Consider the following 25,563-nt stretch of genomic DNA (forward strand, 5'->3'; position numbering starts at 1 on the left):
AGTGAAGCGACTTGTTCCATGACTCCTTCGGCACCTGAAATTCACTACAAGTTGTTGAGTTGTGCCAGCAGCAGCAAAGGAGCATGTCGTGAGATAACAGATGCGTTGATCTGTGTGTCATGGTGTTGATCTATAACGAGTTCGTGGGTATCTACTCCTCCATCGACTCCCAGCCCTTTTCCTGCTCGCCCTCGTCTCCATCGTTGCTCTCGCCCTCGTCTGTATCTGAGTCTGTGTCCGACTCCTCCAAGCCAACGAGCCTCTCCTTTGCGCCAGGCTTCATCTGCGGCACCTTGCTAGCGAACGCCGCACGAACCGCTGCGTTGGTGCTGGTGTCCCAGATTTGGACAGATCCTTTGCTGCCCGCAACAGCCAGGCGGAACCCGACCTCCTTGTCTGGGGCGAACGACGTCGAGAACACTCTGCCGACGCCCAGGTCTCGCGATACCACCATGCTGGGTCCGTTCTCCTGCACGTTCCACAGCTTGATCTGCTTGTCTGTCGATCCGGTCACCAGGAAGCCGGGGATGATGGGGTTGATGTCGAACGAGGAGATGGACTCGTCGTGGGCTTGGAGCACCCAGGCAGGCTTCGACTGCGATGGGTCTGCGGGTGCCATGCGCGTGTCGTGGTAGTGGATCATGCCGCTCTCGGTCGAGATCTACCGCGGTTAGCCAATGATTGTTTCGAGCGAGGGTGCACACATACGTAGAAGTAGTTGGGGTCGTGAGGGTTCCACCTGACCGCCTCGACGTCACTCTCGACGCCCCATCGCGGTGCCTTTGCCTCGGGAGTTCGCATGTCGGCTGCGACCACTGTGCGATCGTAACTGCCGCTGAGCAGCACGGTAGATTCGATAGGATGCCACGCGACCGAGGACACCTTGTCTGTGTGGTAGGTGTACGACTTGGCGCACTTGGTTGTGTTCAGGTCCCACAGCTTGACCGTCTTGTCGGCGGACGACGATGCGAGCAGGTTCCTGTGCTGACGATTCGCTGCGAGGGAGAGGACCGAGTCGACGTGGAAGTTGTCGTTGACCTTCTTCGACTTCTTCTTCTTCTTCTTGGGTTTGTCTGCGCTTGCATCTTCTGAGCCCTGGCCGAGCACGGCGTCGGGGTACATGCTGTCGACCACGTCCAAGTTCCAGAGCTCGATGTCAGGGTCCATGGTGCCAATCGCAACCGTGTTTCCTCTGCCAGTGCTCGACGCGGCAGACTTGCCCACTGGCAGATCTAGCCACTCGACAGCCAGCGGAATGGCGGGTAGCATGATGTCGTGGTGCACGTAGAGGTTGTCGTCCTCATCCTCGTAGACGTAGACTTCCAAATGCGCGACCTCGTCCTCTATGCGGCCAGCCAGGACCAGGTTGTCGGTTGCGAGAATCTGGAGCTCTTCCCTCTCCTCGTCGTCCTCCTCGTCGTTGCCCTGCATGGTGATGTACGGGTCGTCTTCGTCGTTCTCGTGGAACACGAGGTTGTTCGCATTGCCGAACATGGCCATGGTGTCGCCAGCAGCCTCGTCCACCTCGTCGTCGTAGTGCTCGAGGTCGTATTCTTTAAGGTCGTCATCGTCGTCGCTGGAGGTCGTCAGTGCTGGTTGGGGCATATTCAGGGAGGCAAAACCCACTCGCGGTTCTTCGACTTGGATTTTCCGTTGTGCTTGTCCTCCTTCTCCGCTTGCGCTTCCTCGAGGTCCTCTTTCGCGTCGTCAAGCTGGAGCTTGGCCAGCTGGGATATGCGCTCGTACTCGTCCTCGTCGAACTGGTACTTTTCCGGGAAGGGCGCCGCGAAGCCGCGTGGCACCCACGTTGTCGCTGTGATCATAGACATGTTGCTGCGTGTTCGAGGCGCACAGCGTGAACCGGCGGATGCTGCTTAACTTTTCGGCGGGGCGTGGAAAATCCTTGGCGCGAGCGCAACTTTCTTATCGATAGGGCGGGCAATTCACCCTTCACGTCGGACCTCCGCGCGTGTCCATTAGCCTGAACTGTCTCCCGACCATGGACCGCGGCCACAGCCCCAAGCGGCGCAGGCTCGACGATGACGAGTACTCGATCACGCCGCAGCCCAAGTTTCGCAAGCCACACCGCCCACGCGACCGCAACGGAGCGCAGAATGGCAATGGCGCCGAGGCGCCCCAGAAGCCCTTTGACGGGCCGGAGCCGCTGGTCGAGGACTTCGACTCGATGGCTCTGGACCGCGATTGGTACGGCGGCGAAGAGAACGGGCACACCTTTGGAGACGATTCACACAACCCGTTTGGCGGCGCCGAGAGCTCGTGGCTTGCGTCACAGCGCGAGGCGGCCCTGACGGAGAAGAAGCTGAACAACCGCGCGAGTATGCGAGCGCAGCAGAAGCAAAAAGACGTCGACGCGTGGGAGACGAATCGAATGCTGCAGTCTGGCGTGGCGCAGAGACGGCATTTCGACGACGACTTCAATGATGACGACGAAGCCACGCGCATTCACATCCTGATCCACGATCTGAAGCCGCCGTTCCTGGACGGCAAGAAGGTCTTCACCAAACAGATCGACCCGGTCCCTGCCGTGCGCGATCAGCAGAGCGACATGGCTGTCTTCAGTCGCAGGGGCAGTCGCGTTGTGAAGGAAAAGCGCCAGGCGAAGGAACGGGAGAAGCAGACCAAGGAGGCCACAAGCGCCAAGGGAACAACGCTTGGCAATATCATGGGCGTGAAAGAAGAGGATACAGACAGCGCCGCTCCAGGCCCTGAGGATGGCGAGAAGAGGGGCGGCAGCAAGTTCGCCGAGCATCTGAAGAAACAGGAAGGCGCTAGCGCATTCAGCAAGAGCAAGACACTTAGAGAGCAACGGCAGTACCTCCCAGCTTTCGCGGTTCGGGAGGATCTTCTGCGCGTGATCCGGGACAACCAGGTCACCATCGTTGTTGGACAGACGGGTTCAGGAAAGACAACACAGTTGACACAATTCCTCTACGAAGACGGCTATGCGAACCTGGGCTTGATTGGGTGCACGCAGCCTCGTCGTGTGGCTGCAATGAGTGTTGCCAAGCGAGTCAGCGAAGAGATGGAAGTCAAGCTCGGCGGTACCGTCGGATACGCGATTCGTTTTGAGGACTGCACCAGCAGGGAAACTAAGATCAAGTATATGACTGATGGTGTGCTCCTCCGAGAGTCTCTGGTCGAGCCAGATCTCGATAAGTACTCCTGCATCATCATGGACGAGGCGCACGAGCGTGCGCTGAACACTGATGTTCTCATGGGTCTCATTAAAAAAGTCCTGGCGCGAAGACGAGATCTGAAGTTGATCGTTACGTCCGCCACCATGAACTCGGAACGCTTCTCTCGCTTCTACGGAGGCGCACCAGAGTTCATCATCCCCGGTCGTACCTTTCCTGTCGACATCCAGTACTCTCGTTCACCTTGCGAGGACTACGTCGACAGTGCGGTGAAGCAAGTCCTTGCTATCCATGTGTCGCAAGGTCCTGGTGACATACTGGTCTTCATGACTGGTCAAGAAGATATCGAGATCACCTGCGAGCTAGTCGCAGAACGGCTCAAACTTCTCAACGATCCTCCGAAAATTAGCATCCTCCCCATCTACAGTCAGATGCCAGCAGACCTGCAGGCGAAGATCTTTGAACGGGCTGCACCCGGTGTTCGCAAGGTCATTGTAGCTACCAACATTGCGGAAACCAGTCTGACAGTCGACGGTATCATGTACGTTGTAGACGCCGGATTCTCGAAGCTCAAAGTCTACAATCCCAAGATGGGTATGGATACGCTTCAGATCACGCCAATCTCTCAAGCAAACGCCTCACAGCGTGCTGGTCGCGCTGGGCGTACGGGACCTGGAAAGTGCTTCCACCTGTACACCGAACGAGCATTCAGGGACGAGTTTTACATCCAGACCATCCCTGAGATCCAAAGAACTAATCTGGCCAACACTGTCTTACTCCTCAAGTCTCTCGGCGTCAAAGATCTCCTCGACTTTGACTTCATGGATGCTCCACCGCAGGACACCATCACAACATCGCTCTTCGATCTCTGGGCGCTTGGTGCTCTCGACAACATTGGCGATCTGACATCCCTTGGCCGAACCATGACGGCTTTCCCTATGGATCCTTCTCTTGCAAAGTTGATCATCACCAGCGTGGAGTACGAGTGCAGCGAAGAGATGCTCACCATTGTCGCCATGCTGTCTGTCCCATCGGTCTTCTACCGTCCTAAGGAGCGTCAAGAGGAGTCTGACGCTGCGCGCGAGAAGTTCTTCGTACCCGAGAGTGACCATCTGACACTCCTGCACGTCTACACACAATGGAGAGTCAACGGCTACTCAGACGGCTGGTGCACCCGGCACTTCTTACACCCGAAAGCCCTACGCCGAGGCAGGGAGATCCGCGATCAGATTAAGGACATCATGGAGAAGCAGAAGATGCCTCTTGTCAGCTGCGGGACAGACTGGGATGTAATTCGCAAATGTATTTGCTCAGGCTACTACCACCAAGCCGCAAAGGTCAAGGGCATTGGCGAGTACATCAACCTTCGCACCAGCGTTACGATCCAGCTGCATCCCACCAGTGCACTCTACGGACTTGGATACTTGCCCGATTACGTTGTATACCACGAACTCATCCTCACGAGCAAGGAGTACATGTCCTGCGTTACATCTGTGGATCCGCACTGGCTCGCAGACATGGGCGCAGTGTTCTACTCGATCAAAGAAAAAGGCTACTCGGCAAGAGACAAGCGCGTCACCGAGCGCGAATTTAACCGGAAAGCAGAACTGGAGGCCAAAATGGCGGAAGACAAGGCGCGAGAGGAGCGGAGGGTTGCGGAAGAAGAGAGCGGCCCACTGATCCAAAAGGCGACGCAGAGCAAGAAAAAGGAAGTCGCCGACGGCGTCGTCAAACGGCCGGTCATTGGCATAAAGAGCAAGTTCAAGCGGAGATGATTCCAAGTCCGAATTAGCGAGATGGCTCTAAACTCGGATCGTCGTTGCCGTGTCCGAACGCGTGGGCCGCGGTCGACATCTGGGGTAAAGGTGGAGATTCTTCCGACCACACGACTACGAGATTATCCGTCCACTGAGGCCGCGCGGAGCATCACAATGCTGCGAACACCACAGCTAAGAGAAACAAGTAAATTGAAGCCGGCCCAACGCCTGACTACCGAAGTGTCGACATCCCACAATCTCCACACGTGTCTCGGCCGCATGTCTCAAGCTGACAATTGGTCGGAACCTAATCCTCCGCCCTCCGAAGACCCATGAGCGCCCCTGCAGACGCCTCACGCCCATAGTAGGAAAGGCCCTACCCATCGAATCCTATACTCACTCTCAACGCTCTGCACGATGGTGAATGTCAAGAGATTTAGAGATCATAACCTGCTAGCCCTGAACCTGATTCTATACAACACTAGACCAACTCTGAACCAACTCCAACTTGTAGTCAGGATTCAGCACCCCACATCCTCAGGATTTCGTCCTAAACCTCTAGAGCCTGCGGGGTCGCCTATAACCCTGCTAGAGGCGCGGTATGTCCGGGGAGGCGCTCATGGGGCGTCCGCAAGGCGGGAGGGACGGCGACATTGCATAGGACGATGCAAGGGCCCCCAACGATCCGACATGTATCATGCAGCCCTGCGCGACTGATAAACTGCAGGTACACACTTCCTTTTGGCGGGTGAGTGGCTACCTGTCATCCGCTCCGTTCCCCCGATCACCACACAAGCCCACGCCTCGCGTTTCAGGACGGTTTGGCCGTTTTCTTTTTCCTTTTATTCCTTGTGCGAGACAGCAGTGAGGTTGTCCACGGATCCCTGGGCTATTCGACTGCTTCCAAGACGCAGACTCGACGCAGATGCTCGCCACATACACCCAGTTATGAAGCAATCCGCCATAGATGCAATTCTGGATGGCCCGGCTCTTGCGCCGCCGCCGGGCGTGACGCCCAATTTCGAGAACCCGGTTAATCTGAGTCTTCCGGGGATGGCGGTGCTGCAGCTCGTCGTTGCAACGGCGGTGGTGGGGATGCGAGTGTACACCAAGCTGGGCGTTGTGAGGAAGATGTTGGCTGAAGACTGTCAGTACCTTTGCAGTCTGGGTCGGGGACAGTAAGAGGAGAACGTTTGCTGATCTTTGCTGTAGACTGGTTGATAGCAGCGTGGCTCTGCTTTGCTGGCTTCCATGTCATCGTCTTCATGTTCGAAGACCTGCCGCTGGGTGTGCATCAGTGGGATCTCACTACTCGGAAGGCGATCGTGCATGCACACGTACGTCTCCTGCCTCCCAATTGTTTCTCCTTGCCGGCGCAACTGCTGACGAGACCTAGCTCTTTCACATAGCAGTCACCGTGTACGCGATCAACATCATTCCCCTGAAAATCTGCCTCGTCCTGCAAATCCGGCGCATCTTCATGCCACACAATCGCTCCCTGCACGCTCGCCCCGCCGTGCTATGGACTATCGACAGTTTCCTCGCACTAAACGTCATGTTCTACATCGCGCTCCTCCTCTTCCAGTTCCTCGCCTGCCGTCCATTGGCACTGTCCTGGAACCCCCTGGTCGCGGGGACGTGTGTGAAGGACAAACTAGTCGTGCACATTGTGTCCGCGTCGATCAACACGGCAAGCGACCTCATCATCGTGATACTCCCGCAGCCCGTGATCTGGCGACTGGAGCTCAGCAAAAAGCGCAAATGGGGACTGAGCGCCGTCTTCTTGCTCGGCGGCCTGTAAGCACCAAACTACATTGCTGATCCGACGATGGAAAGCTGACGACTGCAGTGCCTGCGGCGCCTCCGCGGTCCGCCTGTACTACGCAATCCGACTGTATCATTCCACGGACCTGACCTACAGCGCCGCGCTGATGGGCAAATGGGCCGAGCCCGAACTCACATTTGGCTTCCTCGCCGCCTGTCTGCCCGTGCTGCCCGCATTCATCAAACATCTTGTTCGCACGCAGCTTGGGCTCAAGGTGCGCGGGCTGTGGACCTCAAGACCGCTTTCGGACGGCAGGTCCACAGAGAAATTTGACGGCAGTGCAGGCAGGCAGGTCAGGACGATTGGCAGCTATGGCCGTGGTAATGAGAAGGGGAGCCGGATTACGAAGGTTATTGAGTTGGATATTGAGTTTGAGGAGTTGACGCGCGAGTCGAGGGATGGGGCGCCCGTGGGCAGGAGTAGGGGGAGTAGCAGGGAGAGGGACGAGGAGTGGATCATTGGTGCGAGGGGGGTAAGACAGCAGGCCAGTATTGGGCCGCTGAGGAAGTAGCGAGTACTCGGAGCTGTGAGTAATGATGTTAAATTAGCTTGTTTTCCAAGTGTGATTCTCCAAATGGATCCAGCTGTTTCTACCTGTGAAGTTCCTGCAGACAGCTCTCAATCACGTCTGTACCAGCGGCTCAGCCGTGACACGCGGACTCCAAACCAATGCCCAAACCCCCCACCCCATCTGCCTGCAGCCAGGGGTACATCAGTGCAACGGCCCTCCGCGGTTTAGGATCACAGGCGTCTCCAGCGAACGCGAAAAGCGTGCGTAGACCTTCAACATCCCTCGAATCCTCATCTTCGCCCAAGACGTACGTCAAATAAGCCAACCAGCCTTGTGTATATCCCAGATCCAAGAATTATGTCTACGGCCCCACTCCCAGCGCCGCCGACTCCGACATGTCTCAGCTCTAGCTGTCTTGAACCAGGGCTGAGTACGATAGCTCCTCGAAAGCCATAGTTCTTGTCCGAAACTCAATGAGTAACCCGCTACTATCCTCATGCTCCTTGATCGCCATGAGACAAGCAAAGAGGGCTTTGAACTCTGGTGTCCGTACGTATGAATTCCAGAGCGACCAGCATCGCCGGGAACTCATCCTTGGGAGTCGGACATCTCCTGGTCTACCGCCGTTCGCCATGTCGCGTCTAGACCTGGCGCGTTTCAGATCGAGCTCCGGGACGCGAAGCACGACGTCAGCATGCACGACTTCTATACCATTGAATTGAATCGTTGGACGAGGTCCCCAAATTCTGCGCAGTAGTGGCATGTTGCGGCTGGTAGAGTGGAACTTTGGGCCAGTCAGCGCGGTGTGGTTGCAGTCCTGCTCTTTCCAGACCGGGCTACTTGAGCTGGACATTGCTTATTGAGGGGTTTTGAGCGCGGGGGACGCTGCGGTTTGAGCTTGCCTTTCTGCTTTTCGCTTTTGCTCGAGGCCTTTCTGGCGTCCTGATGTTGTCATAATATGATTTCGGATTTAAGGATGCTATTGGTGCAGAAGTAAAGCGATACTTAGGACGTCATTGTCGGGGAGGTTTTGTGTGACTGTCAGCTGCACTAAGGTTCGAGCTGGATCATGGGTCGTAGTCTCTCGCAATGGTGAAATCAACGTCAATTCTATTACACCACAGTAGGTACTGTGGGAATTCGGCTCAAAGTCGAGAGCTGCTCGTTTCGCCCTAAGTGGTCCCGTGAACTCAATGGCTTGATCGGTGCTGAGCGAGGTATAGTTGGTCTTCACGCGCAATCCGGACACCCTGATGGTCTCGGTGATGACACTAGATGCGTAAAGTCTAAATGTGGGGCCATGAAAGATATTAAACGCCGCTGCAGGGCCCTGGGTTTTCCATGGTCCTTCAGGCCAACAAGAAGGGCATCGTTGAACGTGGTTCCATCTGTTGCTCTCGGTGATAAGGCTGGCTTAGGTCCGATTTCGCGGGGAAAGAACGCAAAGATGCCTCGGTCCAAGCGACGTCGACGCCATGAAGCTCGGCCAACTTCAACACCACCATCGATAACGCGTTGTAGCAGTGTTCATCCCCGCCTCAATTGCGACTCTTTTCGGCGTCTCCCTTGATCCCCTCAGCCTTCGTACGAGTCCACGTTCGAACCTCTTGCCAACATGACCACTCCCGAGGAGTTTTTCGGCTGGCTGGGTCGCGACAACAAAGCGGCCGAAGGCAACATGACCTGGTCATCGTTCAAACCCAAGCCGTTCAGTCCAATTGATGTCGATATCAAGATTTCTCACTGTGGAATCTGCGGATCAGACATCCACACCCTGCGCTCCGGGTGGAAGAGTACACGCTACCCAGTCTGCGTTGGGCACGAGATTGTTGGGCACGTTGTGCGTGTCGGAGACCAAGTAAGGCATCTCAAGGCTGGAGACAGAGTCGGTATCGGCGCGCAAGCGTTCTCCTGTCTAGAATGCGAGGACTGCAAAGCTGGACTCGAGCAGCACTGCGGCAAGATGGTCGGTACCTACAATGGAAAGTATCCAGATGGAAGTTCCAGCATGGGCGGCTATGCGGATTTCGCGCGCGTCCCAGCCCACTTCGCCATTAAGATCCCTTCTGCGCTGAAGAGCGAGGATGCCGCGCCGATGATGTGCGGTGGCATCACAGTCTACTCACCATTGAAGAAGAACGGCGCCGGACCCGGCAAAAGAGTGGGCATCGTGGGCCTAGGTGGTCTCGGCCACTTCGGAGTGTTGTTCGCAAAAGCTCTGGGCTGCGAGAAGGTCGTTGCGATCTCGAGACGAAGAAACAAGGAGAAGGACGCAATAGCGATGGGCGCAACAGATTATATTGCAACTGCCGAGGACGATAAGTGGGCCCGCAAGCATTCGCAATCACTTGATCTTATCATTTCGACCGTCAGCTCGCCCGACATGCCATTAGAGTCGTACCTTCGACTGTTGAGGACGAACGGCACGTTCATTCAGGTCGGTGCGCCAGAAGACAAGCTGCCCAGGATCGGTGCCTACAGCCTCATACAAAAAGGCGTAAAAGTTGGCGGTAGCAACATCGGTAGTCCAAAGGATATCGAAGAGATGCTCAACTTTGCCGCCGAAAAGGGCGTGAAGCCGTGGATTGAGCAGCGCAGTATGAAGGACGCGAACCAGAGCGTTGTAGATATGGAATATGGCAAGGCGCGGTACAGATATGTGCTCGTCAACGCTGACCAAGATGGTCGCGCAAAATTGTAGTTGTTGAGTAGGTGGAAAAAACCACTGCACTTCGTATGAAGAGATCCTGACTCGCGATTGCTGCCTCGTATTAACCGTATTCAGCGATGCAGGTGCAACCGAATTGGCAATTCCTGCCGGCACTGATCACGAAACATTTTGTCTGCTCTCGTAACCCTAACATCTCCACAAACATTGCGCCAACTGATCCTTAGCCAATGCCAGCCGTTCCAGCAAAGCGCAAAACTCATTCGAAATCAAGAAAGGGTTGCCTGCAATGCAAGAAGAGACACACTAAGGCAAGTGCTACCCCGCGTGCTTAACGGCCACTCCAGCCAATAACAGCCCCTGCCATATATGAGTGCAGCCTCGTTACAGCAACTGCAGCCTGGGGGCTTACTGTTCGCAAAAAACTGACTATCAAATCCAGTGCAACGAGGAGCACCCGACATGCGCTAACTGCGTTCGACTGGAGGTCAAGTGTGAGTGGCCGCCTCCGCGGGCCAAGGTACAACATGCTTCACCACAACCAACCAGCCTGGGACAGGGCCCTATGACTCGAGAGACTTCGTGCATCAGCAGCCCTCTCCAAACATACTCGATAGGAGCGCGACCGGCATTCTCCCTCGAAGACATGCAACTGTTGCATCATTGGACGACAAGAGTCTATTTGTTCCACGACCCTACGAACGAGGACGACAAGTGGATGTGGAGCGAAGGTATTGTCGGTGTAGCATTCCAACACACATTTCTTCTCCACGGAATTCTCGCTCTTTCAGCATTACATAAGACGTTGATTGACGATCAGGGCAGTCGTGCCAGCTTGCTTGCGCTGGCTGATACACATATGTCTGCGTCCCTCGCAACATATCTGAGGCTACTGGAAGAAAATGCTACAGAAACAGTCGTACCATGTTTTCTCTTGTCGTCGATCTGCTTCGCCTACAACCTTGCCACCGCCCAGATTGAAGAGCCTGAAGATCCACTCAGCGCTATCTTGCATTGCTTTCGCCTCCTTCGGGGAGTGAAAGTCGTCATTGGTCAGCACTGGCTGCAGCTTCAGAAAGACAATATGATATATAAGTTGCTCGCTCCTGTGCGTTTCATGGACGAGACCTCGTTGCCCGAGAATACCGAGTGTACCCCTCTACTCAACCTGAAGCAACTCGCCGAGCAGCTCGATGCGCCACAAAAAGAGATATGCATAGAGGCTATTGAGAACCTCCATGAGACATTTATTAAGACGACGCTGTGCTCCTCAAGGAATCAAGAGAACAGCATAATCATGACATGGTAAGTTGGCTGACCTGATCGTAGTTGATACCAACTGACCGTATGTAGGTCCGCATTGCTGACTAACGAGTTTCTGGACTTATGCCACACTCGTAACCACGTCAGTGCTCTTATAATCGTTTACTGGGCAGTTTTGCTGGACCGTAATACACACGCTTGGTGGCTGAGAGGTTGGCTGCTCCGATTGATCCGCGCATGCGAGGAGCTCTTTGCGCCGACTCCAGAGCTTCTAAAGTGGCTCGATTGGCCCATGGAGATGTCAAAATACCAGCCAGATCGCCTCGCGACTCTGTGCACAACTCGTCCCTCGCCCATGGTACTCACGCCAACCGCTGGGACAACATCTATCGACACACCAACTTCAAATCTCCGCGGCGCTCTTGGAGCGCTTCGGGACCAAGGCCAAACTTGAGATCGTTCCACTGGAATGATCTCAAGTCTGGCCTTCCAGTGAGAGGGACCTAGCGAGAGGCCTATTTCCTGGATCTCTTGCAGTCTCGCCGCAGTGACCGTCAGTAAGCACTTGCTCTTCCATGACCACCGAAGAAGCAAAGGTTGACTTCCACACCAGCCAGCGTCGATTTCGAAAGCTTTGTTTACCGTGTGGAAAGCTTGGCATCGCCAGCTTCCGACAAAATGCTTATCCGCATCACGAACGGTCGTGTGCCCTCCTTCCTATCTCGCGCTAGCACAGGAATTGGCGGACACTCCAGCAAGCCGCATCTCCAGACCATGTTATCAGCATCGAATCACACCGAGTACTGAGCGCAGATGCGCATTTCCCCGCTATCGGACCCGGATATTCGGTCGTTCCTGCAGCGATTATCTCGAACTATCGTCATGGTGCTCCGGGGTTGCGACTTGCAAGGGTAGAAGTGGGAATAGTCTGAGCAGTAGAAGAATATATAAGAGCAGAGATACGGTAGTAGGCAACTTCAGGCAACTGTCAATCGACCCTGTTTGGTCACGTCTCTTCAATTGGACTTGGAGCTCTCCTGTATACTGTCAAGATGCGCGTTTCTCTGTCAACAGTGCTCACCGCAGCCTTGGGCCTTGCGTCCTCGAGCAATGCTTTGAGGATCCTCATGGGCAATGACGATGGTTTTGGTAGTGGCAACCTGCGCGAGCTTTACAAACTCCTCAAGGAGGCTGGTCATGAAGGTACGCTTCAACATATCCCGGGTCATCTTGGAGGTCAGCTAACATTGTTCAGTCCTCGTAGTCGCACCCGCCCAACAACAGTCCGGCAAAGGAAGCACTGTTATCTGGGCCGAGGGGGCGAACCTCACCGTCGCCTCGCAATACGATATTGTTCCTGCCGGATCCAAGTCAGTGGGCCGCGATCCCAACGACGAAGACATATGGTACTACGACGGCACACCGGCCGCATGTACCTTTGTCGCCCTCGACTACGTCCTTCCCCGCTACTATCCTGACTGGCACGGAACTGCCGATCTTTTCGTCTCAGGCCCCAATTATGGCACAAACCTCGGCGCCTTCGTTATGGGTCTTAGCGGTACGGTCGGGGCAACGTTCGCTGCCGTCTCGCGCAGCATCCCCGGTATCGCAACCAGCGCGTCCAACAAAGCAGTACCGTACTTCAACGTCACTGGCCCGAATCACCCCGCTATGCTCGCGGCGAAGGTCAGTTTCGAAGTCGTCAATGAGTTCATTGAGAACACACCGTCTGGCCAGTCCATCCTCCCTCTCGGATACGGCGTAAACGTCAACATCCCCGAGCTCGTCAACGGCACCACACCACCTGTCGTCAAGACCCGCCTCACAGGGAATGCAAACACAGACGTCGCCGTGTACAACGAGACCTCAGGTCTGTTCACCTGGGACAACCTCGACCCGGTGGCGGCGGGTATCAATGCCGCTTACAATGGCGACACGAGTCTGCCAGGTGAGACCTGGGTTGTTGCGGGAGGTAGTATTAGTGTGAGCGTGTTCACAATGGACTTCAGTGCGCCAGAGACCACATACACGGAATTGGTCTATGGCAAGGTAGAGAGCTTGTTCTCTGGAGGCAATGGTACAAAGACAGGGTATAGCAAGAGGATGATGGAAGACAGAATGAGGAAGAGGGGTGTAATGATGACAGGAAGGGACGCGTTGTAGATGTCGTAGTAAATCGTCAAGCTCGCTCGACTGCACTTGCGCGTTCGGCTGCTTCTGAACGCCCAAATATTCAACGAATGTAACAACCAGCTGTTTCTAGTAGCGGCGTTCATGCTTTACGCTCGCGTTGGAGTCGTAAATGGGAGCTGAAGAGATTGTACGATGAACGTTCATTAGGGGAGCAGCAGGCTTGCATCGTAATTAGCCAAACATCGACAGACGAATGACAGAGTAACAGGCTTAGGCCTTTTGCACAAAGTCACATACATGCCTTCAGATGGGTATAGTAAAATATTGAGCCCCTCGGATGCTTCGTGAACACCAACCTCATGAACATGTGATGATACACATTCGCCCGATCTTCAACGCCGCCACATGCTCAGTCATCTGATCCATCCTCAGGCAGATTCTGCAGCACATCCTCAACTATGCTAATGAGCTCATCAACATCAGGTCTCTCACTCGGCTCGAGCGTCAGGCATTTTCGCACAACGTCCTTAACAGCGTCGCTAATTCCCTCCCCGTCTGCTGGCTGCTTCTGCTTGCCCCGCTGTGGCCCCTCGTCAGGGAATCTCCAATCGCCGCCGAGTACGCAGATGCTCAGACTGCCACCAGTCTCGTCGCTCCTGGACTCGAATGGCGACTTGCCAACCAGACACGCGTATAATGTGCAGCCGAGCGACCAGATATCGACCTTTGTGTCGATGACGGAGCCGGTCTTGACGTCGAAGAGTTCGGGCGCGCGGTAGGGCATCGTCGAGTGTTCGGCGGCTGTGTCTTGTACTTGTAGGGCGAGCGAGCGCGACGTAATAGGCGTTGGTGAGGGTGCTAACGAGCCGAGATCCATGAGGATGGGAGACTTGCCATCATCGTCAATCATGATGTTGCCTAAGAACATCAGCTTTTCGAGATCATGTTCACAAACCCTCGATACGTACCAGGCTTAATGTCACGGTGGGCATATGCCCTTTCTCCGCCAGGCGCAATACCTTCCTGTGCCATTGTGACATTGCTCTCCTCAAGCAAACCCTCTGCCTGCTCGTCGTCTTCGTCGTCATTCTCATGGTGTCTCCGACTTGGCCTCATCTCCATGGTATGTGCTGCTGCGGCATCTGCGCGCGCCGCCTCTCTCCCGACCTTCTTGGCCTTGCTGTCGCTCTTTGCACCGCCCGGTGCACCTTTGACCTTGTACTGATGCATGGCTTTGAGCGCCTTGCAGACTCCCAGGAATAGTACCATCAGCCGCTTCTCAGGGAAAGTTGTGTGGTTGACCAGATTCGCGTTGATCATGTCCTGCAGATTGCCGCGGCGGTAGTACGGTAGGAGAATGTAGACGGTCTTCGCCGAGGGGTCGGACTTGTCTGTCTCGACCGAGTAGTCTATCGAGTGGATGATGTTGGGGTGCGGCGAGAATAGTGTATATGCTTCCACCTCCTTCAACGCCAAGCTGACACTCTCCTGGCCGAAAGGACATCTTATCTTCTTGAGCGCGAGGAGTTGCTGATTCGAGTTGTCTTGTACGAGGTACACATATGAGAAACCGCCCTGCACGTCGTTAACTGGCTATGCCTGTGAGGGATAAGCAGCATAGTAGGCTCACCTCGCCGAGCAATCGCAGTATCTTGAAACTGCGACTGTTGATCTTCAGCTGTGGTGAGCTCGGAAAGCACACCATGCAATTTGTGAACGAGTAGACTACGTCCAGAAAGTATGTGGCTAATGATCCCATCGTGCAGGGTGTGAGTGCGTACGCAGCTGTTAGGAGCTAGGGGAGCTCAGCGCTGAGCGACGAGCGCGAAAGCCACGTAGCTTCGGAAATAGGCGGACGATCGCGGGAGTAAGGGATGTGAGGTTTGAAGTCGTGATACGGGCGGATTGATCGGTGAATCGTGTCTGTTTGTTAAATGTCTCTTGTTGTTCCCGACTTGGGCGCAACGGTGTTCGGGAGCTGACGGGTGGTTCGCCCAGGACGCGCCAAGTTGTGGCTGTGCGCCAGGTCCAAGACGCGCGAGCCCCACACACAGCCGCAAACTCAATTCGCTTCGAAGCGGCTCTTAACACTGGAGAAGAGCGGCCGATTGCGCGTGCTGCGTCCTTAATATTAAGTATATATTAATTTAAAATCGGATTTCGTTCATGAACAAGAGTCAGGGCGTCTGGCGCAGTGGTAGCGCGTCCGCTTTGCATCATCGCAAGCTTGCGGAAGGTCTAGGGTTCGATCCCCTAGTCGTCCATCTCTTTTTGTTTCAATCTTACGTCTATTCATTCCCTGGCCAACTCGAACAAGATTTGTTGTCGCAGTATTGTGCAGCCGTGTTGTTCGATGGTAGATTTTTCTTGGCGCCGTGTTGTTTCTGATCGCCGTGGATAAATAAAATGACTTCAATCAAGTATTGCAAAACTTGGCAGCGATATATTGTTTGCTCGGTTGTTGAAGCTTGTTGCATAATTAACGTACGACCTTGTAAACATGATGGCATTCACCTATCCTCCAGCGACATCTGCTGCCTCTTCACATAGCTTGGGCAATCTTCACGCTCAACCTTTTGTACATCTTTCGTGCTCTCTGCGTACACCTGTCTGGCCTTCGGCAAGGTTCTAAAGCTTCATTCGACTAATTTTATCCAGCAGTTTACCACTTCCGTTGCGGTACACCTGATCGTGATCTTCCTCTTGTATTTTACCGTCTCAATACCCCTCTCATCAAACCTATGACTCTGCCATGGTCGACGAACACTTCGCCATTGACGTAGCTAATGAACTGGTTAGAAATATGGTTAGCGATATGGCGGTCTGTCTCAGTGAAGTGCTCCCGGTATGTTTACAATAGACACGCGACGTCGAGCTCGTACGAGGGAAAACCTTGAGATTTGCGGTCGAATGGGTTTGGTACGTGGAAGTGATGCTTCGCTCCCATGCCGCGGAAAAGACCGGATACAAGCCTCGAAGATGTCAAGGTCTTGCGCAATGGTTTTGCACGAGACCTGTCACCTGTGTCAACACGGCTTCTCGAGACTACAGTCACGTGTTCTTTTGTATCCAGCTATCTCCGTGACATAGGACGTTTGTCTCCTAGAACTCTTATGGAGGCAAACTCGCAAGGCTGCAATTCGAAGCCTCAAAGAAGAGTGTTCATAGTTTCGGTGGATCTGCAGCGTTGCCGACGGCAGCAACCACGCTAATTTCGAAAGCCGACGACATCGCACCGACTTCGGCTCAACATGCACCACATCCCCCAATCACCACATCGGCCATCATGCCAAGCTGAGAAGTCTGTACCAGCTAAGCTTTGCAAAGCAATGTTACGGCCTACTGAGGCCTGCCTCCGAGCCATCTGCGCAAGCAACGACGGTGAGCCGGTGACGGCTGACAGGGTTCCTGGATTGACGTCAAGTTAACTGCAACTGACGATTCGGAACAATTGCCGACATGCAATGCTCTGGAGATGGCGCCTGGGCAAGCAGCTTTCGTGCAGTGTTCGATGCAACATCCATCCACTTCCCCTCTCCGCTAAGCCAGGGCGCGGGGTGAACTACGGCAAAGATGCGGACCAGCTCGTTACGGGGCGCATGCATCGTGCATCTGTGGGCACGGCATGATGTTATCGGGGCAACTGTTCGAGTGTATAAAGTCTTCACTTTTGACGGGTCTCACGTTGTCAACCACAGCCCCACGAGACCTTAACAGGCTTCAAACAGCATAATGAAGTCCTCTGACCTAATTGCTTTGAGCATTGCGCTCTACTCCGGCTCGGCCCTTGCGCAGAGCTACACCAATCAGTCTGAGGTGCCGCTCTACGGCCAGAGTCCTCCTGTCTACCCTAGTCGTAAGTTGTGATAAGTTCTGTAGTTGTCAGTATATTGACGAAGCCAGCGTGCGGTAATGGCCTAAGCTCCTCGTCCTGGGCGGATGCATACGCTCGAGCGAGAGAGTTAGTTGCGAGGATGACTCCCGAGGAACAATCGAATCTTACTCACGGCGTGAAAGGGCCTTGTGTTGGGCAGACAGGCGCAGTTCCACGTCTCAACATTCCGGAATTGTGCTTTGCGGACGCACCAGCCGGCGTACGCGGACAAGAATTTGTCTCTTCGTTCCCTTCTGGTATACACCTTGGTGCTACTTTTGACCGCAATTTGATGTTACTCTACGGCCATGCACTCGGTCGTGAATACCGCGGAAAGGGCATCCACGTGGCACTTGGACCTTTCCTTGGTCCGATTGGGCGGGTCGCTAGAGGTGGGCGAAACTGGGAGGGCTTGGGAGCGGACCCCTACCTGGCTGGAATCGGTGGAGGTCTCATCACAAGAGGCACACAAGCGGAGGGGGTTATTGCGACGCCAAAGGTAGGTCTCTCTGAGGCAAATAATGGACAATGCAACCGGCTAACGATATGACAGCATTGGTTGCATCAAGAGCAGGAGTACAGGCGCATGCCTGGATCTGAGGGTGAAGCTGTGTCATCAAACGTTGATGACCGGACGACCCATGAATTGTATGCATGGCCTTTCATGGATTCGTTAAGAGAGGGTGCAGCATCTCTTATGTGCTCATACCAGCGAACGAATAACAGCTACGGTTGCCAGAACAGCAAACTTCTTAATGGCATCCTCAAGACCGAACTCGGCTTCGAGGGTTTCGTGGTTTCCGACTGGGATGCACAGCACTCTGGCGTGGGATCCACCAACGCAGGTCTTGATGTTGTTATGCCAGTAGCGAAGTTCTGGGGTAACAACCTGACTGAAGCTGTGGCAAACGGTTCGGTGTCAACCGGCAGGCTTGATGACATGAACACACGGTTGCTTGCGGCTTTCTTCTACCTGAAGCAAGATCAAGGGTTTCCCGAGAACGCAGTCTACCCGTACAACGCCATCCATCCAATTGTCGACGTACGTGAAGATCATGCCTCCCTGATCAGGGAGATAGGCGCTGCTGGCACCATCCTCGTCAAAAACGTCAACAACACATTGCCTCTCCGCAATCCCCGGTTCTTGAACATCTACGGGTACGATGCCGAGGTCAAGAGCCAGCCATGGAACAACCCATCTCGTTTCGGTGGCGGATACGAGGAGAACTTTGGATGGAACACTCTCAATGGCACATTGATTACCGCGGGTGGTTCGGGGTCAAGCACGCCACCCTACGTGGTCAGTCCCTTCAAAGCAATTCAGGACCGTATTATTGCAGCACGTGGTACTCTCCGTTGGGACTTCTTTGGCGTGAACCCGACGGTGTATGCCAACGCTGAAGCCTGCCTCGTATTCATCAACGCCTACGCATCCGAGTCCTTTGACCGCACAAGCCTCACTGATGACTTCAGCGACCAGCTAGTCAACAACGTTGCAAAAAATTGCAGCAACACCATCGTCGTTCTTCACAGCGCTGGCATCCGTGTCGTGGATTCGTGGGCCGACCATCCCAATGTGACTGCAATCGTCTTTGCAGGTGTGCCCGGACAGGAAAGTGGCAACGCACTTGTTGATGTCCTTTACGGTGACGTGAACCCCTCCGGCCGTTTGCCGTATACTGTAGCACATAACGAAACGGATTACGGACATCTTCTCAACTCCACCGTCGACCCTACGCATCCCGCTTTCTTGCAGAGCAACTTTACTGAGGGGCTATACATCGATTACCGCGCATTCGACCTGAAGAATATCACTCCGAGATACGAGTTCGGGTATGGTCTCTCATACACAACGTTTGAGCACACCGATCTTAGTGTCGAAGTCGCGACCAACGCTTCTCTCTCAAACTTCCCTTCGGATTCTGTTCCAATTGTCCAGGGCGGCCATCCAGAGCTCTGGCAGGTACTCTACCGTGCACATGTTAATGTCACCAACACGGGTGGTGTTGCAGGACACGAGGTTGTACAGTTATATATTGGCGTGCCAAATGCGCCTGAGCGACAGTTGAGAGGCTTTGAGCGTGTCGGCATCCTTCAACCTGGCGAGAGTCAAGAGGTTCAATTTGCGCTAGACCGACGCGATCTGAGTATATGGAACGTTGTGGCGCAGAAGTGGGAGCTGCAGAAGGGAGCCTACAAGGTCTGGGTTGGAGCGAGCAGCAGAGATATCAGGGCTGAAAGCGAGATCGTTGTGCAGTAGAGAATTGATGTGAGAGTCGGTATCGTTGCCCTGCAGTTACTAGCACGCCATGGTCTACCCCTGGTGCCACAGTGGAAGTCCCTCGAAATTGATGTCTGCTTGAGAAGTTGCACCGCGCGGTCACGGTTCATATTGTCATCATAAGCTATTATCAGACTGATGAGATGTGGTCGAGTGGAGGTAAAGGGGCAGCTACCTATATGAGGGGACAAGAGTCTTAAATTCGGCACTTGGTTGACTGGCAAGACATCTGCTCTCCATACCCGTCGACAGCTATTCCATGGCACACTCCAAATATATCTCGGTCATACCGTCTGCTTCGAAAGGGCAAACCTCTGCTGGCCCTGCTCGATCTCCGAAAAATTCGGCTCGATGGGTTGAAGACAGTCAAGATCGAACAGGTCAGCTACTAGCTCCGTGGCTTCTTGGGACACATGTATTGATATGGACGCCAGGCGCTTAGATAACGACGTTCATGACGTGGTGAACCGACCCTTTGAGCTCAAGAGAATCTTGACAAAATCCAGTCTCTGTGCCCGAGTAACTGTGCAACTGCTGGCCGTTCCTTTTCTTCATCAAACTGCTAGCGGGACGATGGCGATAGGTACGGCGCTTTCGTAATATTGCCAGTCTGTGTCAAAACTCAGTAGCAAAGGTTGCTCGGCCGGTCTGGACTGTGTTGCTACGGCAATTGTGATATCGTATGTGCCTCAAGCGATGATAATTATTGAAAGGAAGGGTTCACTCACGAGTCGACAGTCTTGGACCCTGCAGTCATAATCTCCATGAAAATGAGGCAAACGATCATGTCGTAATTGAACCTTCGTTATTATGATTTATATGTGGGCGATGCGCAATCTGCAGGTGCATTGTGTCCCTGCTCCTTCCAGAGTTTGCTGGTTCTAATTGAAGTTGCCGCGTTCCTGCCTTAAAGGGCCTGACGTTCTTTTCCAGCGGCTTCGTAAACATCTCATTTATTCAAGCCCATTTTCCCACTAGAAGGATCGCCAGTTGATATTGAAAGAATTCCATGGCAAACCTGCCGGTCAAGTCCGCACTCACGACATGATGTAGACTTTGACACAAGCTATAACACACACTGTCGTGGTTCAAGAAGAGACGTATGATTTGCTGTTCTAGCAGGTACAGCTGATGTGAGGGCTGACGATGTCAAGAGCGACCGACCATGCGACTTCAAGCAGCCAAGGTGCTGGTGCATAGATTCGATTGGACCGATGCAGCTCCTATCGTGTGACCTTGCTCGATGTCTCTGGACATATTAGGTAACTTCGGGATATCGTATTTGATTCATCCACCACGTTCATCTCCCGTGCACGAACGCGTATTATGGTGTGCTATCTGTCTGCCGAGCGACTAGGAAAGGCACCTCTGCACGAGATAAGGAGTTGAACGCCCTTGAGGAAGTGGGCTAGGGCGTAACCCGGCCTCAGAGCATAGTCGTACCTTGCTTGTTTGAGATTAGCCCGCTTAGCGGCTGTGCGAGTCTACATAGCGTCTGCCTTTCTATCTAGTTCACCATCCACACAATCCTGAGCAACTGGACTCGAGACAACGCTTATTTCTGCAACAACATCATGTCCACATCAGGGAAATCCCACGGCCTAGGGGCTATACATCACAAGTTGAAGACGATTTCCTAGTAAGTGGCCACTTGTTTCGAGTGTCTAGTTTACACTGACCACATGCAGCGATGTGCGTGTGCCACGATACTCAGGATTCCTTAGTTACCCGGCCGAAGTACGCAACATGATCTATATGTACGTTTATGGAGATTTTGGAGTCTTTGCAGAAGCAAAAGACAACCTCGCGAGGCCCACGATGCTTATAGAGCTCGACGACGTCAACGCCGACGATACCGAGAAAGGCGAACTCGTCAAGTTCGGCTCTTCGTATCGAATTACAGGTTTACATCACACCTGCCGCCAGCTACGTCGGGAAACCGAGGACTCTAATCCCCTCTGGAAGGTCATACATGGAACTTCACAAGCTCTTCTCCGTATATTTCACCAGCCAAATCCATTTGAGTCTTTGAGGATTGTCAACATCTCTTTAGGACTGGGAGACACTGTATATGCGCATGGGGGATTCGGTCTTTCAAGCGGATTCACTTACTTGCTGTCTCATCTTGTTGGCTTAAGATTTCTGAAAAGAGTAAGAGTCTTTGGATGCGTGGATTTTTTCGGCTTCGAGGAAGACGCTGCTTTTAAATGTACTTGGTTATACCTGCAGATAAGGATGTGTTGTAGACAAGATTTTATGCTGGATTTTCGTTCGTCCAGATCATTGGAATAAAGTTCTTGTTTCAAAGACGGACAGGGAGTGGTCAAACGATAGGAAGGGGGTTCTAGAGCGATAACGGAGAAGCGAGCTTTGCGTAAAAATTGCAGATGAAAAGCGAAAGTAAAGTCGGCCAGGATTGGCATATATTGGTGTCTGGACCTGGCCAAAGGGATAAGTGTCTAGATATAATTGTATGGTTCTTTTAGAAGTTAACATGATAGTCCTTGAGAGGTTGAAAGAGCCAAAAGCATGATACCGAACAGGCTCCACTCCTCTGCCCGGAGCACCAAAGATGTAGCATGCATATTGCAACAAGAGATGTCGTCTAACCACAGCGACCGCCTAGATGTAATAGCGAAAAGAAGAAGTCCTTGCTCGATTGCTACAGTGGTAGCAGAGGCGTTTGGCTGTCAACCCCACTGCTCGGCACTAAGAACGACCTCGGGGAAGTTATTGCCGCGGAAGACGCTATCAGATTTGTTCTTCAGCACGAAATCCAGAAAATGTGTTACGTATGAGACCGTAAGGTTCATCATGCGACTGCCTTCGATAGTCCCCAAAAGCTGTCCAGCCTCTTCAGGTAATTGTCCTTGCAGACCAAGTGTCTCTACTACGAGCGGGAGATCCGAGAAGCTGTAGTGGGCGGTCTGCTTCACCTCAAACTCTTTCTTCCACCCTGTCAAGTTTGGCCATATCGAATTCCATGATGGGTCCGTCTCCTGCGTCTTATTTTCATGACCCATGAGCAGGAATGGTCGGTTCAAACCAGTCGAAAGGACAGTTCCGAACATACTGCCGTCAAGGTTAACGCCACCGCGAATTGACGGAAGACGTAGCATGGCAGATGCTGCAGCGGCACCTCCAAAAGAATGTCCTACGATAGCAGTTCTTCGAAGGGATTTCTTGCACCCATTCCCCTGTCCCTGAAATAGAGCATCTGCGAAGGACTGGTTGCCTAGCTGCCGGTGCACATAGGCAATATCTTCCACGCGTGTAGTGAGTGCCGCTTCGAGATCGTCGTCGCTAATATCGACACCTTCGACCATGGTACCATCCGGAAACTCGACTACATCGGCATCGTAGGGATGGTCTAGCGAGATGACCAAATAACCGGCCGCCGCGATCGATTGTAGCATGCTGCTGTACAGCAGGCGTGAAGTCCCAAGGGCTCCAGAAAAGAGGATGAGCGGGAACGCGTCTTCCTTTCCCTGCCGACGTGAGGCAGAGGGTCGGGAGACACAGGTCTCGAGCTGTAATGCCGGGAAAGACTCGTTCGGCAGACCGTATGCGCCGAACTTTTCGTCCTCGAATGCCGCGGTTGCCGGTGGCATATAATCCTGAAGTTCTTTGCTTCGGCAGCCGGCGATAGGTGTGAACGAAGATACTAGGATCCTACGGAAGCTCCCATCCTTAGCGAAAGGGTCGAGTCGTCCAGTATCGGCCAAGGATGCCGTAGAGATGGCGACTTCATAATCGTGGCGTCCAACAATGGGCAGTGTGCTCGCAGTCACGAACGACAACGCGATCAACGGAATGAACAGGAGGCTTGATCGGGCCATGATGGATTGGACAGTGTAGAAGAAGGAAGCTCAAGCACTGATATTCGATTTCGGATGTAGTCTAGGAGGGCTGGCGCCCTTGCATCCTTATATACCACAAAGAGCTGCGAAACCATCGCTGAGACTTTTTTTGGAGCGTTCTTTCGCTTCCTCAACTGGATTCGAATGTTGCGTTGGTGCACATAGGTACGTCTTTGGCAGAAATCAGCCTCAAGATCCCTAGACCGAATGAGTTTAGACGCGCTCTTTTTCTGCCCAATTCGGTCAAATACGTCTCCACTCTTCCTTCCCCCACGTGTCCGAGCAGTCATCGCAGCTTCAATGCTGTTCTATCAATTGACCCAAAGATGTCTGACATGCAAGAATTTGGCAATGAAATGACTCGATACACCCTGTGTTGGTTAGGTCCCGAAGGATGACTGCGCGCGACACCGCTGCCTCTTTCTTTCTAGCATTCAGAGGCTTACACTACCACCCCAAGCCCCATCACGCTCATATCAGCCTCCTGCATACATATGGCGCAAGCTATTGGACCCTATGACGGACGGAAGGCACGCAAGAAGCGATGTGACCGCTGTGTCGAACGAAGGATCAAGGTAGGACTCGACTCGCACAAGCTGAAGGAGCTCTTGCTAGAAACCATTGATCCGCTTTCACGGTCGCTAGCTGACAGACAGTACCAGTGTGTTGGTGGATGTCCCTGTCTAAACTGTACCAAGACAAATCGTGCATGCCACACGACGACGGCACGGAAGACCACCGGGCCGATCTTCGTTCACGCAACCCAAGCGTCCTTTCCTCATAGAGGCCGCTCCCACGTGACAGAGACAGTGGTAGATTTACCTGCACAAACGTCTCCCGTCTCGAGTGACTTTTACGTCACGTACTTCTTCACGTCGTTTCTGTACCAGAACTCGTTTACCGGCATCACCCCGCAAATCGGGACCGCGCTCTCGTCTCTGTTGCACTACTCTCCCGAGCTTCACGATGCGATCAATGCAATTTCGGCGCTTCACATGACCCGGAACGGTTACTTGAACTCTATCCAAGACGACAAGCTTGCAGCATTGAAGGCCTATTCGCGATCCGTGCAACGTGTACAAGGAAGAATAGTATCGAAATCTTTCGTTTGCGATCCGTCATCGTTGTGGACGACGCTATTACTCGGCATCTTTGAGGTGAGCAGATACTGCTGTAGCTGGTATTTGAGATGTACGATTTGTTACTAATCCTGCACAGCTGATGCGCGACCACACGGGTGCAAACTGGCTTGCGCATTTCTTGAATGGCACAAGTACCCTGCTGCAGCTGCAGGGACCAGGTCTTCTAGAAACCCAAGATAAGGAGAACGAACATCGTCAAGCATTCTTCTTCAGCACACGTATATTCGAGATCTCACGTGCTTTAATCTACACTGAGCCTACCTTCCTCGCAACGCCGAAATGGAGCACCGCCATCGAGGCTTACTGGATTCAGCGCCCCGGGGCTTGGACATCCAAGGAGGCCTTATTCAACATCCTACCTCAGTTCGTAGATCTTGCCATAAGAAATCTTGAATTTGTCATCAGCGCTGAGGATATGCTCTGGCAAGAGCAGAACCAATGCGCAACGTCGTTGGCCCAAGAGGGTCTTGTCTTGCAGTCTGCACTTCTCCAGTGGCAATTGGACTCTCTTTTGAGTACACCACCCGATATCCAGGAGAATCGAACCGATGCCGAGACGCTCCTCGCTCAGTTGTACTACCACACCATCTCCATCTACCTCGATGGCATCTTCTCGTACCAAGTGCCCTTCACAGCGACATCCGCACCGGTTTCACCAGTCTTGGACCGCATTACCGTAGACAATCACGTAGACTCAATTTTGAGCTTGAGCCAGGGCCTGTTAGCTCAGGGTACTGCGGGGATCTTCCTATTCTTCCCATTGAGAGTCGCAGGCGCCCGCGCAAGGAACTCCTGGACCCAGGCCGAGATATTACGGTTGCTGCGTATCATTGTGAAGCGAGGCTTTGCAGTGGCCACGTCGTTCGTAGAGGATCTCAATAATCTGTGGGTGAAATGGCGATAGAAGGAAATATTCAGGGGACTTGTTGCGAAAGGTTACACGTCCATCACTGAAACTACTCGCAACCCATCACACTGCATGTTGTGACATGAGAGCACAAAATGATGGATTCGAAGAGTTCTCATGTATGTTTGCGCGAGTCTAGCGCACTGACATCTACCATTTGGAGTCTGACACGAGATGCTAATACACA

At 53.5% G+C, this 25,563-nt stretch overlaps 10 protein-coding genes and 1 non-coding gene across 11 annotated transcripts; 8 read left to right on the forward strand and 3 right to left on the reverse strand.

Annotated features, from left to right (window-relative positions):
- Nucleotides 1–56: 56 nt before the first annotated feature.
- Nucleotides 57–1,874, reverse strand: M421DRAFT_416852 (transducin family protein). Its single transcript, XM_033591230.1, has 3 exons — nt 1,627–1,874; nt 709–1,576; nt 57–661 (listed from the first exon to the last, which is right to left on the reverse strand). The coding sequence occupies exons 1-3, from the start codon at nt 1,827–1,829 to the stop codon at nt 152–154; spliced, it is 1,581 nt and encodes a 526-aa protein (XP_033452373.1). The 5' UTR covers nt 1,830–1,874; the 3' UTR covers nt 57–151.
- A 3,871-nt stretch (nt 1,875–5,745) lies between these two features.
- On the forward strand, nt 5,746–7,451 carry M421DRAFT_285051 (uncharacterized protein). Its single transcript, XM_033588958.1, has 4 exons — nt 5,746–6,059; nt 6,125–6,249; nt 6,309–6,709; nt 6,762–7,451. The coding sequence occupies exons 1-4, from the start codon at nt 5,861–5,863 to the stop codon at nt 7,246–7,248; spliced, it is 1,212 nt and encodes a 403-aa protein (XP_033452374.1). The 5' UTR covers nt 5,746–5,860; the 3' UTR covers nt 7,249–7,451.
- A 1,151-nt stretch (nt 7,452–8,602) lies between these two features.
- Nucleotides 8,603–10,024, forward strand: M421DRAFT_416856 (cinnamyl alcohol dehydrogenase). Its single transcript, XM_033591231.1, has one exon. It carries the CDS (start codon nt 8,864–8,866, stop codon nt 9,947–9,949), a length of 1,086 nt encoding a protein of 361 aa, XP_033452375.1. The 5' UTR covers nt 8,603–8,863; the 3' UTR covers nt 9,950–10,024.
- A 320-nt stretch (nt 10,025–10,344) lies between these two features.
- Nucleotides 10,345–11,932, forward strand: M421DRAFT_285105 (uncharacterized protein). The gene is made up of 2 exons (XM_033588960.1): nt 10,345–11,221; nt 11,270–11,932. The coding sequence occupies exons 1-2, from the start codon at nt 10,482–10,484 to the stop codon at nt 11,631–11,633; spliced, it is 1,104 nt and encodes a 367-aa protein (XP_033452376.1). The 5' UTR covers nt 10,345–10,481; the 3' UTR covers nt 11,634–11,932.
- Nucleotides 11,933–12,231: 299 nt separating this feature from the next.
- Nucleotides 12,232–13,342, forward strand: M421DRAFT_98339 (acid phosphatase precursor; the record flags this gene model as incomplete). Its single annotated transcript, XM_033598601.1, has 2 exons — nt 12,232–12,382; nt 12,435–13,342. The coding sequence occupies 2 exons, from the start codon at nt 12,232–12,234 to the stop codon at nt 13,340–13,342; spliced, it is 1,059 nt and encodes a 352-aa protein (XP_033452377.1).
- Nucleotides 13,343–13,531: 189 nt separating this feature from the next.
- On the reverse strand, nt 13,532–15,408 carry M421DRAFT_285085 (kinase-like protein). The gene is made up of 3 exons (XM_033588959.1): nt 14,943–15,408; nt 14,281–14,887; nt 13,532–14,230 (listed from the first exon to the last, which is right to left on the reverse strand). Exons 1-3 carry the CDS (start codon nt 15,069–15,071, stop codon nt 13,722–13,724), a joined length of 1,245 nt encoding a protein of 414 aa, XP_033452378.1. The 5' UTR covers nt 15,072–15,408; the 3' UTR covers nt 13,532–13,721.
- Nucleotides 15,409–15,492: 84 nt separating this feature from the next.
- M421DRAFT_t19 lies at nt 15,493–15,576 on the forward strand. The gene has a single exon. It is a non-coding gene; the product is annotated as a tRNA-Ala (tRNA).
- A 1,024-nt stretch (nt 15,577–16,600) lies between these two features.
- Nucleotides 16,601–19,545, forward strand: M421DRAFT_416859 (glycoside hydrolase family 3 protein). Its single transcript, XM_033591232.1, has 3 exons — nt 16,601–17,168; nt 17,216–17,685; nt 17,740–19,545. Exons 1-3 carry the CDS (start codon nt 17,045–17,047, stop codon nt 19,444–19,446), a joined length of 2,301 nt encoding a protein of 766 aa, XP_033452379.1. The 5' UTR covers nt 16,601–17,044; the 3' UTR covers nt 19,447–19,545.
- Nucleotides 19,546–21,004: 1,459 nt separating this feature from the next.
- M421DRAFT_402953 (uncharacterized protein) lies at nt 21,005–21,713 on the forward strand (the record flags this gene model as incomplete). The annotated part of the gene is made up of 3 exons (XM_033590251.1): nt 21,005–21,106; nt 21,156–21,618; nt 21,702–21,713. The coding sequence occupies exons 1-3, from the start codon at nt 21,042–21,044 to the stop codon at nt 21,711–21,713; spliced, it is 540 nt and encodes a 179-aa protein (XP_033452380.1). The 5' UTR covers nt 21,005–21,041.
- Nucleotides 21,714–21,895: 182 nt separating this feature from the next.
- On the reverse strand, nt 21,896–23,462 carry M421DRAFT_416860 (uncharacterized protein). Its single transcript, XM_033591233.1, has one exon. It carries the CDS (start codon nt 23,304–23,306, stop codon nt 22,158–22,160), a length of 1,149 nt encoding a protein of 382 aa, XP_033452381.1. The 5' UTR covers nt 23,307–23,462; the 3' UTR covers nt 21,896–22,157.
- Nucleotides 23,463–23,628: 166 nt separating this feature from the next.
- On the forward strand, nt 23,629–25,473 carry M421DRAFT_416861 (uncharacterized protein). The gene is made up of 3 exons (XM_033591234.1): nt 23,629–23,902; nt 23,990–24,484; nt 24,546–25,473. The coding sequence occupies exons 1-3, from the start codon at nt 23,822–23,824 to the stop codon at nt 25,371–25,373; spliced, it is 1,404 nt and encodes a 467-aa protein (XP_033452382.1). The 5' UTR covers nt 23,629–23,821; the 3' UTR covers nt 25,374–25,473.
- Nucleotides 25,474–25,563: the final 90 nt, after the last annotated feature.

Source organism: Didymella exigua (assembly GCF_010094145.1).
Source record: "Didymella exigua CBS 183.55 unplaced genomic scaffold M421scaffold_4, whole genome shotgun sequence".
NCBI classification, from domain to species: domain Eukaryota; kingdom Fungi; phylum Ascomycota; class Dothideomycetes; order Pleosporales; family Didymellaceae; genus Didymella; species Didymella exigua.